Source organism: Panthera leo, chromosome C1, assembly GCF_018350215.1.
Source record: "Panthera leo isolate Ple1 chromosome C1, P.leo_Ple1_pat1.1, whole genome shotgun sequence".
NCBI lineage: Eukaryota > Metazoa > Chordata > Mammalia > Carnivora > Felidae > Panthera > Panthera leo.
This window is the reverse complement of record NC_056686.1, coordinates 80,536,374-80,550,064: the sequence shown is the minus strand read 5'-3', so window position 1 is coordinate 80,550,064 and position 13,691 is coordinate 80,536,374. Positions and strand designations below refer to the sequence as shown.

Here is a 13,691-nt window from a genome sequence, read left to right as displayed (position 1 = left end):
TCTCTCCAGAGGATATACTACTCTTGGAGGCTAGGGATGAAAGGGGCTTTAGAGGAGGTGTTTTGGGAGAGAGACAGCAGAGCCTGGAGATAAGAAGAACCAACCTGAAAGGAGCAGTGCATGAAAGCGATGGTCATGCTCAGACCTCCTGCTCCCAGAGGGGGCCCAGGGCTACTCCAGGGAGCCCCAGAAAATGGCACAGGAACAGAATCTGCGTTCTCCCATGCAAGTGAGCACCACATCTCACCAATGCGGAAGAACTGTGTTAGTCGCCCCGCCCACTGGTTTCTGGCAAGGCCACCCAGTGGTTGGCTATTAGTGTACGTGAAAGAATGTGCCCCTCTAGGCCGTGAGGCTTGTCAAGATCCTGGGTGGGCAGTCTCCATTATAAGGCCTCTGGACATTCAGAATTCCACTGAAACAGAAATTATGACACTAAACATCAAGATGGGTCTTGTGATCATAGGTTTGATTTGGTTTTGAGTTTTTGAATGTACATTCATAGGCACAGAAATCAGGCTGTCCAGAATCCAAAGGAGGGGTTGAAATGTCTCTAGTAACACCATTCATATTCGTTTCCCATAACTCAGTAAGTGCTAAGCTTCTAATAAGCAAAGTTCTACCCTCAAAAATCTTCTGATATAGTGGGGCACCTGGGTGGCTCAGTAGTTAAGCATCCAGCTCTTAGTTTCAGCTTAGGTCATGATCTCACAGTTTCATGGGTTCAAGCCCCGCATAGAGCTCTGCACTGGCAGTGTAGAACCTCCTCGGGTTTCTCTCTCTCCCATTCTCTCTGACCTTCCCCCACACACTCTGTCTCTATCTCTCTCAAAATAAATAAATGAACTTAAGAAAAAAAAAAAACTTCTGATCTAGTAGTGGGGAAATTAAAAGTATATTTAAAACAATAACATAAACTACAGAGTATTCTAAGTAAAAGCAAGGAAGGAGGAAGAGAAGAAAAAGGACTAGCCCCAGTTGAGTTCCACAATGGGTCTCACACTGTGCTAGGTGCATTTGTGCAGGATTTAATCCAGTGACAAGTCTGAGAGGTAAGACAGTGATATGATTCTCATTTTGCATACAGGAAAACTGAAGCTTGCTAAAAGAATTCAGACCAAAGATCAATTATTGATCCCAGAATGGGGATCAAACTGTTTATGGAGGGAAACATTCTGAAAACAGAGAAAAATGTCAATAGTTAGTTGGCAGAAGAATGGACAAGAGGCAAGGACATTACAGGAAAAAGGATGAACCTGAGTATATGTAGAAGAAAAAATAAGAAGTATTTAACCAGTTGAGGTAGATCAAAACAATATGTAGATGAGTGGAAGATAAAAGCAGAAAATAATGGCTTGTGGCCAAATCGAGAAGGCATTTGAAATGGCAGAGTGTAGAGTTTACAACGAACCCAGCAGGAAATGGGAGTGATATGGTTACGTGAGGAAGATTTACCTAGTCCACATCTACCACGTCTTCCCCACAGTTCCAAAACCAAAAGTCCCAAAGATCAAAATGATGGGATGTTATTTTGGTTCTTTTTTGCTAGTTTACTTGGAAACAAAAGCCAGTCTTATCTAAACTCCTTTGGCATTAAAGTTTAACACGAACAATACAAAACCAGTGATACTTTTTATTTATCTTCCTTAAAGTGAATACTCATACATTTCACTGCAGAAAAACAAGGTTGGACTATAGGATGCTTCTCCAGACTCCATTAGGGAGATTTTGTAATATAAAGTATCTTCTCTATACTACCTTTCTTTTTTTAAAAAAATTTTAATGTTTGTTTATTTTTGAGAGAAAGAGCATGAGCAGGGGAGAGGGAGAGAGAGGGAGACACAGAATCCAAGGCAGACCCCAGGTGCTGAGCTGTCAGCACAGAGCCCTATGCAGGGCTCAAACCCACAAACAGCAAGATCATGACCTGAGTCGAAGTCGGATGCTTAACCGACTGAGCCACCCAGACGCCCCTCCGTGTTACCTTTCTAAAGCTTCAACAATCAAAAAGAAAAATCTGTGGTTCTGAAACATATCTGACCTCAAGGTTTATATGAGGGAATATTAACTGTAGCAATGGATAGGATGGGACAGAGGGAGAACAGAGATGAGAATACTAGATTGGAGACTTCCAATAGTCCTGGCCAGAAAAAAATAAGAACTTGGCATACGGAGTACCCACGAGAATGGAAAAGATGGGAGAATATAAGAATCAGTAGAAACTCGACGTGACAGCTAATTGGATGCAAGAAAGTGAGGAAGAAGTCAATGCAAACATCCAAGGTTAATCCTAGGAGCCCAGTGACAGTTTCGGTAACAATATCAACAACAAGAAAAATGCAATCGTTTGTTTTAATCATACTAGATTTGATGTATACAGTTGTGTAGATTGTACAATCCAAAATCTAGATTGTAATGTCAGGCAGAATTAGAAATGGGTGTGTAGAGCTCAGGAAAGAGGTCAGGACCTGAGAGGTGTAAACTTGAGCCCGGGCTACACGGAGGGGATAATGAAAGCTCTGCAAATGGATGAAATTCTCAAGTAATAAAGAAGTGAAAAACTCCATGCATAGAAATTTGGAAACCACTAGAACTTTACAACATAGCTTTCCTGGTTGCATGAAAGGTCTACTGCTGAAGATTAGCAGAGACTAACTGTCCCCCAGTGATGGAGAAGCAGGATTGTCAGACACATCAGAAAAGAACTAGGCTGGCGTTCACACAGAAGGAGCACAATTCTGGAATTTTCTCCTAATAACACTTCAGGGTGTCTGTTGCCAGCAATGTACTAAGCAAACACAAGTTTAGAGCTCTTGAAAGTTGTCCCAAAGCAAGTGAGTTCACTTTTTTAAAAAAAATCAATACATGTCTTTGAGTCTATGTTTTTAATACTCCTGGGCTAGTAGAAATGCAACTTTTTGTGGAATTTATTATTGTGGCCAGTTCTGACTCAAAAGGAGCCAGTCAGGCCAAAGAAAACTATAGTTTGTCAGGCTGTTAACTTGTTTTGTTAACAGTATCTTTCTTACCAGTACGACTACAGATTCATAACAGTATCTAATGTTTTGTAGCCAACGGACACAGATACAGTAAGAGACAGCAATGAGTGAAGCAGCTAGGAACTGAAAGCCACATTCCTCCCCTCTAAAAGCAAAGCTACGGATGGCAACTTCCTGAGAGGTGTGAGGGCTAACTGTGTATGTCAACTTGGCTGTGCCACTTTGCCCACATATTTGGTCAAACATCATTCTGGATGGTCCTGTGAGGGTGTTTCAGGGTGAGGTTTGCATTTTAATCGGTGGACCCTGAGAAAGCAGATTGCCCACCAAAATGTGGGTGGACCTCACCCAATGAGTTGAAAACACAAATAGAACAAAAGCCTGACCTCCCCCAAGCAAGAATTCTACCAGCACAATGACCGCCTTCACTGGCTTTTTCCCTAGGGCTCCACACAGGCAGCCTTGGACCTAAACTACAACATCGGCTCTTACTGAACCTCCAGCCTGCAGGCCCACTCTGTAAATGTTTGGTTTACCAGCCTCCATAATCACTTGAGCCAATTCTGTAAAATAAATAAATACATACCCTGTTGGTTCTGTTTCTCTGAAGAACCCTAACTAATACAAGAGGGTATAGAAAAAATAAAGCAACATCACTTCAGATGATCTGAAGCAATTGAAACCTATGATCCAGCTTGTTTGGGGGAAAAAAAAAATCTAGTCAAAAACCAAATGGTGGAAAGCAAACTGAGGCATTAGAGTAGCTGAAATGACAAAGTGACCAGAGAAGAAGATTCCATTCCCCAGCTTTTCTCATCTCTTGAGAATTTTTATACATCAATGGCAGGTTTGCAATCCTCAGACATTTTTGTCTATTTTTCCTAATACGGGGGCATTGCCCCTGTTTTTAGTCTCCTTATTTCAAACTCATTTTTGTGCCCTCTGCAATCTATAGTAGTGAAACTTTAAATGTAGTTTTTCATTTATCAAATCCAGACTTGGGTGCATCAACTGACAGATAGACAAATGAAGCTATTGTGCGACAATGCCAGAACTGTTAACATCTTCATCTTCTATCGCTGTATTTGTACAATTATTTGAATGCTACATTTTCCCTTTTGTATAAAAGTAAATGGAAAACAGCAAATTGAAGGGTCAAAAATAGTGCTGACAAGCGAAAGTCTCATAAAGCTAGCATCACTGAGGGAAGACGGAGGCCATTTGGCATGCTAAGAGAGGCGGATGTACAGCTGCTGGCACAGAAACCTCAGCCAGTTGAGTCTACTTCAAACAGGCTATGTTCCTTCAGGTTCGTGTCTGCTACACTTACAGGGCCTGCTGCCTGGAACTCTCCACTGCTTACTTTTCTCTGGTTGGTCTCTCATTCAGGCACTGGTTCAAATGTCACCCCCTTAGAGAAGATTTCCCTAACCACTCTACTTAAAATAGCCTATTCTTCTGTGCCTCCCTTCCAATTTTTGAATGTGGCTGAGCCTTTATGATGGGAGAAGTTGCCATTAATTACAAAGATTTAAGAACCACCTTCAATATTTTTCTTATTTACGAAATATATTGTAATAACCGGCATTTTTAAAAGCCAGGCCTACTTTCACAAGAGAAAAAAAAAGTAGAAATAACACATTAAATACCCAGCTTAATGAATTACTACAACTGAAATGTCTGAGAAACCAGCACCTGGTCAGGAAGTAGAGCGTAGCCATCGCTCTCCCTCCTCCACCCTCATCCCCACCCCCCAAAAATAATCGTCACGTGCAACACCAACCACAACCCCATCCTTTCCCCCCACAGGTAACTGTAAGCCATATAATAAAAGCCAAGAATGCATCTGTAATTTAGTGCCACTGTGCCTGCTTTTGAACATTTAGAATCATATGGTACGTATTCTTTTGTGTTCACTTCATTTGTTCAGTATTGCCTTTTTAAGATGAATCCATGTTGCTCTATGTGGCCATACTTCAGTCACTTAGTTTGCTTATAGGATTCCATTGCATGACTACACCACAATTTACTTGTCCGTTCCGTGTTGGTGGAGGTTTTGGGTTGCCACATTTGGGCTATGAAAAATAATACTGTTATGGACATTCTTGTATAGGTAACCTCACACATTTATGCACATGTTTCTGGAGGGTACATACCTAGCAGCAGAAATGCTGGGTTATAGGGTATGCAATTGTCAGTTTTTCTAGATTAGATCAAACTGTTCGCTCAAAGTACCTGGGTGGATTTATACTCCTGCCAAGGGTGCATCAGTATGGACCTTGCTCCACTTCTTAGTCAACTCTTATTATTAATCATCTTGTAAATTCTTCTAGTGGGGGCACCTGGGTGGCTCTGTCGGTTAGGTGGCAGACTCTTGATTTCAGCTCAGGTCATGATCTCAGCTCAGGTCATGATCTCACATTTCGTGGGTTAGAGCCCTGCTACGGGTTCTGCACTGACACAGGGAAGCCTGCTTGGGATTTCCTCTCTCTCCCTCTCATTCTGCCCCTCCCCTGCTTGGGTTTTCTCCCTCTCCCTCTCTGTCTCTCTCAAAATAAATAAAAAACATTTTAAAAGTCTTTCAATATGAAACAAAGAAATAAATTCTTCCAGTGGGTGGCTGGTGGTATCATCGTGGTTTTATTTGCATTCCCCCCCCCCCCCCCCACCAATTACCAATGGCATTGAGTACCTTTGCATACTGTTTTTGGCCATTTGGATAGTTTCAGTTGTGAAGTACCTATTCAAGCTTCCTTTGCCCATTTTTCTATCCGGTTGCCTATTTCTTATTAATATTCTGGAAATGAGACCTGTATCAATAAAATGTTAAATGCCTTTCCCCATTCTGTGGCATGCCTTTCCATTATCTTTAATGGTATCTTTTGATGAACATACGTTTTTAATTTTAGTGGAGTCCAACTTACTAATTTTTCCTGTCAAGATTTTGCTTTTGTGTCCTGTTTAACACCAGGATCTGAAGGTGAAGAAAATATGCTACTGTATTTTCTTCTAAAGTATTTTTGCCTTTCACATTTTGGCCTCTAATACATCTGGAATTCATCTTGGTTGTGAAGTAGGGGCAAAATTTAATTTTTTTTTTCCAATGCAGACACTCAGTTGTTCCAGGACCTTGTTCTGTCCTTTCCAAGCATGATTCCTGGAACATCCTCATTTAACTCAACAATTGGGCTTGGCGGAAGCAGATGGGTCTCAGAGAATGGCTGCAGAATATCAAATTTGGGTAGGTAATGACTCCAATTATAATTGCTATTCCAGATGTAGTCTTATCCTGCAGCAAATCAACATAGCCCTGGGTACGTGGTATCTAGCTCTGGATCTGGCAAATACTTTTCCTTGGTATCAATTTGTAAAGACCACTAGAAGTAGTTTGTTTTTACCTGGCAAGTGCAGCCTGACACTTTCACTTCAGGACTATATCTTACTTTAGGACTATGTCAGCTCTCTGGCTCTGTGTCATAATTCAGTATTCAAGGACTTCTTCATTCATTTTAACATTCCTCTGAACATGATGCTGATTGGACCTGGCAAACAGAAAGTAGCAAGTACTCTAAATGCCTTACCAAAAAGAGGGAGATAAAAGCCCATGAAAATTCAGAAGCTCACCAGCATGGTGAAGTGTTTAGGGGTCCAGTGTTCTGAGGCATATCCCAGAATATCCCAAGTTGCTTCACCTTACACTCCTACCACTAACATACAATGCTTCCTAGGCATGTTTGGATTCTGGAGGCAATATATTTTATATTTTAAAGTGATTTTCTGCCCCATTTGATGATTAACCCTTGGAGTTGCCTGTTTTGAGTGGGGCCCAGAGCAAGAAAAGGCTGCAGATCCAAACTGAGTATAAGCTGTCTTGCTGCGTGGGCCTTGCAGCCCAGATGACGCAATGGAGCCCAATGTAGTCAGAGTACAATAGAACTTAAGGTTTTATATCAAAGCCATGCTCTTTTACATATAGTTATCCTTCTCTTGAAAAAGAGCTCCTAGCTTGCTCCTGGTTCTTCATTGACACTGAACACTTGACTGTGGGACACCAACTGACTATGTGACCTGAGCTACCTGTCATGAACTGGATATTATTTCATCCATGAAGTCATAAATATGGGTATGTACAATGAAGTGATGTGTCCAAGAGCAGGCTCCAGCAGGTCCTGAAGGCACAGGCAAGCTGCATGACCAAGTGACTCAGATGACCATAGAAACCACTACATAGCTGCTTCTTCCAGGATCATGCCTCCAGCATCACGGGGAGTACCCATAACTTGTTAGCCGAGGAAGAACGAACTCAGGCTTTCTGAGGATGGTTCTTCAGCAATTACCATTCCAGTCTAAAGTGTCTTGGAGAGGTGAAAGTGAAGAGAAAAAACCTTTTCAGTGGGTAAATCTCTGAGTTGTACTTCTGGTTATATACTTTACCTAGGTAAAGAAATGTCCATGGTGGGGCGCCTGGGTGGCTCAGTCGGTTGAGCGTCCAACTTCAGCTCAGGTCATGATCTCACAGTTTGTGGTTTTGAGCCCCACGTCAGGATCTGTGCTGACAGCTCAGAGCCTGGAGCCTGCTTCTGATTCTGTGTCTTCCTCTCTCTCTGCTCCTCCCCCTGCTTGCAGCCTGCCTCTCTCTCTCTCTTTCTCTCTCTCAAAAATAAATAAACATTAAAAAATAAAAAAAATTAAAAAAGAAATGTCCATGGTGTAGATCTATAGTATATCATGGTCACTGGCTAATGGATTGGCCAGGGAAATCAGTCACTTTGAAAGAACTAGATCAGAAGACTAATGACAGAGATCTGAGGCAGATATATATGAATGGACCCCTCAGGATGAGCATAAAATATGAGAATATTTACGTCCCATGTGATGTTTATAAAAGGACAACCACTGCAGAGAAAGCCTTCACTGATTAAATGGACAGGCTAACTCATTCTGTAGACTTCAGTCATCCTCTTTCCCTAGCACCCCCGTGCTTGCTCAGTGGGCTCTAATACAAAGCAAATATGGCAGCAGGGATAGAAGTTATACATGGGCTCAGCAACATAAAATTTCTCTCCCCAATATTGATCTTGCTGTTATCACTGCTGAGTGCCTAACCTGCTATGAACAGAGATCAATGCTGAGCCACCAGTAGGGCCCATTATCCTGGGAGACACTACTGCCTCATGACTAGTTAATTACATTGGATCTCTTCTCTAGTGGAAGGGCCAGCAATTTGTCCTCAGAGAAATACTTATTTCAGTTATAAATCAGAAGTTCCTTTCTATAATACTACCAACCACAATATTATAGACGTTGTGAGAGCACAATATAATTTTGAAGTGAAAAATTCATTTCACAACAAAAGAAATGTAGCAATGGGCTCATGACTATGAAACGTATAGGCCTTCCATGTGCCAAATCGCCCAGAAGTGGCTAGCTTGATAGAATAATATAATGACCTACAAAAGAGTCAGTTATCTGGCTAGCTAGAAGACAAGACTCTGAAAGTTGAGGTGCTATCATACAATACAAAGATGTACTTTGAATCCGTGATCAATATAAGATATTATTTCTCCCACTGCCAGAATACATGGGTCCAGAAATCAAGGAATTAAAATAAGATGGATTTCTGTATTATACATATAATCCACTCACAAAATTTTTATTCCCAACTCTGTAAACTTGGGCTATGCTGGTTTGGCAGTCTTAGTTCTCATGGAAGGAATGTTTCTACCAGCCACACAAAATGGTTCAAATGAATTAGAAGGTGAGACTGACACCTGAATATATTAGGCTCCTTAGAACACTAAATGAACAAGCAAAGAAAGAGGTTCGCAAAATGGCAGGGGTGATTGATCCAGATTACTACAGGAAAACTGGGCTACTGCTACACCATGGGGTTGACAAGAACTATGTCAAGAGCCCAGGGAATACCTCTTAATATTTTTTGTTCAATAGTCAAAGTTAATAAGCAACCCAACTCCTGAAAATGTAGATCCTTCCAAAATGAAGAGTTGGCTACCCTACTAGATAGAGAGCCTTAACTAGAGAAAGTGCTGACCAAGAGCAAAGAAAAATGGAGTAGAAGGAGAAGTTATAAATATCAGCTACAGCTTCAAGATCAGTTATAGAAACAAGTATCAAAGTACTCATGCAAATTTGCTTCATTGCTTGTTCTGTGTATCTTTGTATATATTAACTGTCTTTCCTTCCCACTTTCCTCAAGTTTTTCCCTTTCCTTCTCTCAAGTTATATAAGAAAGGTTGGTAGTGGTGAACTTTACAGTTTATCTTCAGGTTACAGAACATCCAGGTGGGATTGTGACTGAACAAGAATTAACACCAGGGGCACCTGGGTGGCTCAGTCGGTTAAGCATCTGACTTCGGCTCAAGTCATGATCTCACGGTTTGTGAGTTCAAGCCCCACATCTCTCTCCCTCTGCCCCTCCCCCATGCTCTCTCAAAATACAGAATTAAACGTCAAAAAAAAAAAAAAAAAAAAGAATTAACACCAGTGAGTCTAATAGTAACTGATGGGACCTTATTTCTCCACTTTTGGGGGGAAAGTTAAAAGTCTTCATTTGTACAGAAAAAAATAGTTAAATCTGATAGAAGCATAAACCTGTACTTGTATAGAAGTTTAAATGTGGGTAGGGAGTAGGTGTGAATGCTTAAAAGCTAAAAGGGAAGGCTGTGCTGGTTACTTACTATAGGCACACAGGTCTCTCCCTTCACACACACACACACATCCATCCTCCTACATTTTGTGGTTCTCCTGGGGTCGGGTTATTCAAATGACATTTCCCAGACTTCTTTACCAGGTGGATTCCTGTTGAGTTTGCTCAATAGGAGGCACTGCTGGGAACTCTGCTAGTGGTACAGGTTCCAGCACTGTGACGGCTGTTGGCATTTGCTGCAGTGGCAGCAAGTGGCAACTCCAATAGACCAGAGATAGTACCTATCAGCAGCGGTAGCTCTGGGACCAACTACAATAGTCTTTAAAGTGCAGCAGAAGGTAAATGTTTCATAATTTCTAAACGCTGAGTAGATCGCCCTCCCCTCTTTTTTTCTTCTCTGTCACCTAGCTCCACTCCCTCTCCTTTTTGCTCTTTTGGTCTTCTAACCAATTCCTGTTTTAGATTCACTGTTTGAAATACCTAGGCTGGTTTCTGGGTTCCTAACTGCACTTTAACTAATGAACCATTCTTGAATTCTTAATATTTTTCAGTTCTAGAATTTCTATTTGTTTTTTGTTTTGTTGTTTTTCAAATATAAATATAGCATGTCACCTTTTACATTTTCTAATTCCAGTTCCAAGTTTGGCTTTTACCTCCTGGAACATACTAAGCCTGTTTCGTGATCTAGGTCTAATAACTCTAGCATGTAGAATCCCTGTGGTTCTATTTCTATTGTCTATTATTTCTGTTGTTTCTCATTAATAGTATCTTGTCTCTTCATGAGTCCAATTATCTCTGATTATCTGCTAAATACTGAATTTTAAAATTACTTATAAATTTGACACCTAGGATAATGTTATCTGATTCCAAAGAAGACTTAGAGGATATGGGGCATTAGAATCATGGACTACCCTAATCCAAATTCAAAGCTTAAGACATTCTGGACCTAACAGAACCCACCAACTTTAGCTTAGTACTAGGACAACTAGTACTTACTCTCACAGTGCAGTCCTTGAGGGGTCCCAGCCCTTGGCCCCCCATCTTCTATCTTCTGGAAGTCCTAATTAGCTTTTCAGAAGTACCTCAAGCTGAAAAGAAAGCATCAGGGTTTTAGTAAAATCTTCCTCTAGTTAAGAAAATAAAAAGATAAAAAGATAAAAAAAAATCTTCCTTCAGTTAAGAAAATACCAGAGACTCTTACAGACTTTTTGCACATGATTTTAAATTTCCTTTTACTCAGAGATCATCAAATTAAATTCATATAAATCTCTAACCCCGTCAAGGTTAGTTTTGCATTCCAATGTGTATACATTTGTGAAAGACTTAGATGTGAACATCCACAAAAAAAAAAAAAAAAAAAAAAAATCAAAACCAATACTTTTAAAACATTTTAGCAAATAGAAATGTAATTAATTTGGAGAAAGTCATTACCAACATTCAATTTTGCCTGATTCAAGCTCTTCTCTAGGGGTGGAAGGTCAAATCTGAAGATGAGAGTTTGAAGGAGAACCATAAATTAAATCATGGTGTGGCAAACACTTGAGCACAGAAGAGTCAAGGCAAAATGAAGCACTCGCAGTTCTCTTGTGATAAAATTCAGACCCAGCCTCCTACTACTGCTACTGCTACAACCTTGATGGCAGTAACTTTTAATCCCCTCGTTTAGTTAAGTCAAAGAAAGTGGTGATAACGTCCAGTCCCAAATTTTCAAGCCTATTTTCAGTTTAGCATATCAGTAGCCTAGTGTCTCCTTGCCATACCGTTCCCATAGAACAACCTACAACATTTACCAGTTCTCCAGGAAAAAAAATCACAAATATCCTTGAATGAGATAAAATGAACCGAAAATCCCCCTTCGCTGGAACCCCATAAAATGATCATTAGGTAGGAATAACTTAATTGTAAGGGTGCCTGAAAAGTGAGACAATCAGACTGAACCACCACGATGCCAGAGCAACGCTGTCAAGGAACACTACCGGCATGCTCGAACGTGCCCTCGCTTATGCCTCCCATCGGTTAGGATTTTATAATTACATCACTGTACTTCATAGATCGCAGGGAGAGGGATTTGTGTGGCCTTTCCTCCATCACTTGGCCCCTTATTTCAGAAGTACTGTTGGCTTTGTGAACACAAATATCCTTTCTGAAATGTAAATGGCTCCTTACACTTGTTAGAGATTTTAATGCAAGCTTTTATTTTCTGGTGTCTTCTCTTCTTCTTTACTATATAGTAAAAAAAAATATATATATATATATATTTTTTTTTTAACGTTTATTTTTGAGACAGGGAGAGACAGAGCATGAACAGGGGAGGGTCAGAGAGAGGGAGACACAGAATATGAAGCAGGCTCCAGGCTCTGAGCTGTCAGCACAGAGCCCGACGAGGGGCTAGAACTCACGGACCACAAGATCATGACCTGAGCCGAAGTCGGCCGCCCAGGCTTGTGAGTTCAAGCCCCGCGTATGGTTCTGTGCTGACAGCTCAGAGCCTGGAGCCTGCTTCAGATTCTCTGTCTCCCTCTCTCTCTGCCCCTTCTCTGCTCACATTCTCTCTCTCTCCCTCTAAAATGAATAAACATTAAAAAAAAATTTTTTAATGGTATCTCTGTATCATTTCCTCCATCCAACAAGTCAAGTTCATTTTGTGTGAAAGTTTTCCCCTTGTAAAACCAGAAGGTGAATTTTTCAAAAAAGAATTCTAATTTAAATAGACTCTCTAGTCCTGTAACTGGCAGGTACTGTGCTATCTGGGACCTCAAAGAAAGCGATCATAAATCAAGTTCTACAGAACTTCTTTGATTTTATTCAAGCTAACAATTCATGCACTTCCACAAAGAAATCAGTGTTATATTTTTCTTAACATTCAACTTAAAACATTAGATATAATAAGCTGAATAGGGGAAAATCGTGATCAAATGCTAAAAATGTAAACATGAGAAAAAGTAAACACAAAAACAAACCTTTAAAAAAATTCATTTAATTACAAGAAAATTAGCCAGAAAATTGCACAGTTCCAAACAAATCTGCTATACAAACACAAGGGCTCATTTACCATCATCATCTTATATTTATCTTGCAAATAACATTCCATCTATTGAACCTAGTCTTTGCTGGCAAAAATTAGAATACATGGATGTTTTTACTGTTTAATATTCCATAAGCAAAATTGGGTTTTGTTCCTGAAGTTAGAATGGTAGCTATCATTTTGCTTCAGAGAAACTTTAAAATTGTTCCCTTGTGAGGATTTCAATTAGCCATTCCCAAAACCCAATGTGAAACACAAAACAAAACAAAACAAAGAACCACTGCTATCTTACTAAAAGATTCCTGTCTTCCATTTCATTTTACCAGCCCAAGCACAAATTCGGAGAAAAGCTTCTTAAGTCCTGCAGTTTCAAATTCCTTTTGTAACTCATCCAACGATGAATACTCTTTGACTTCAAATGCCAGAAACCTGCATTATACAAGAGAAACTCATGAATATGCCTAGATTTGTCAGAGTATAATTATCGATTCAGTTACTTTTCGTTCTGCAATAGTACTAAATTATACCTTTTGTGTTCTGTCTGTACTTTTGTTTCAAACAGTACACTAATCATTTTCTCTTTGCATTTCTTTCCACTTGAGTCCACATCTACTTTGGAGGTTTTCTGAAGAATCAGGTATTCCTAAATGATAAATCAGTACATTAAAAACAGATGCTACTCTGAATCTCAAAGTCCTAGTTTCAAAGGAGCCATAAATCTGCAGGCTTATTTTCCTACGTAAAGAGTACCCCCTTTCTGAATCAAGCAATAAGAGGGCTATGGTGTCTTTCTACACTAGGCAGCATAATGTGCTGGTGGAAGGATGCAAACTACACAGGTTTAAATCTGGACCATGCAGCCTACTAGATCAGATTCCAGTCTGGCCACCTACACCCTCTGTGCCTCAGAGCCTGCTCCATGACATGGTACTCATAACAGCACCTACCTCATGGGAAGCTGTGATGGTTAAATGAGTTAATACATGCAAAGCACTCAGAG

General features: G+C 40.3%; 1 protein-coding gene across 12 annotated transcripts in view; it reads right to left on the bottom strand.

Moving 5' to 3' along the window:
• Positions 1-13,691, bottom strand: part of RWDD3 (RWD domain containing 3) — a 104,399-nt gene that overhangs the window by 55,069 nt on the left and 35,639 nt on the right. For 5 of the 12 annotated variants that reach the window (XM_042952944.1, XM_042952945.1, XM_042952943.1 and 2 more), the window contains 2 exons: positions 13,219-13,334; positions 12,626-13,120 (listed from right to left, as the gene is read on the bottom strand). In XM_042952944.1, coding sequence (XP_042808878.1) covers positions 13,006-13,120; positions 13,219-13,334 — 231 coding nt within the window. In that variant the 3' untranslated portion in view covers positions 12,626-13,005. Of the gene's footprint in view, positions 1-10,662; positions 10,755-12,625; positions 13,121-13,218; positions 13,335-13,691 lie in introns of those variants that run through there. The other 7 variants (XR_006206391.1, XR_006206393.1, XR_006206392.1 and 4 more) reach the window with 5 other exon arrangements.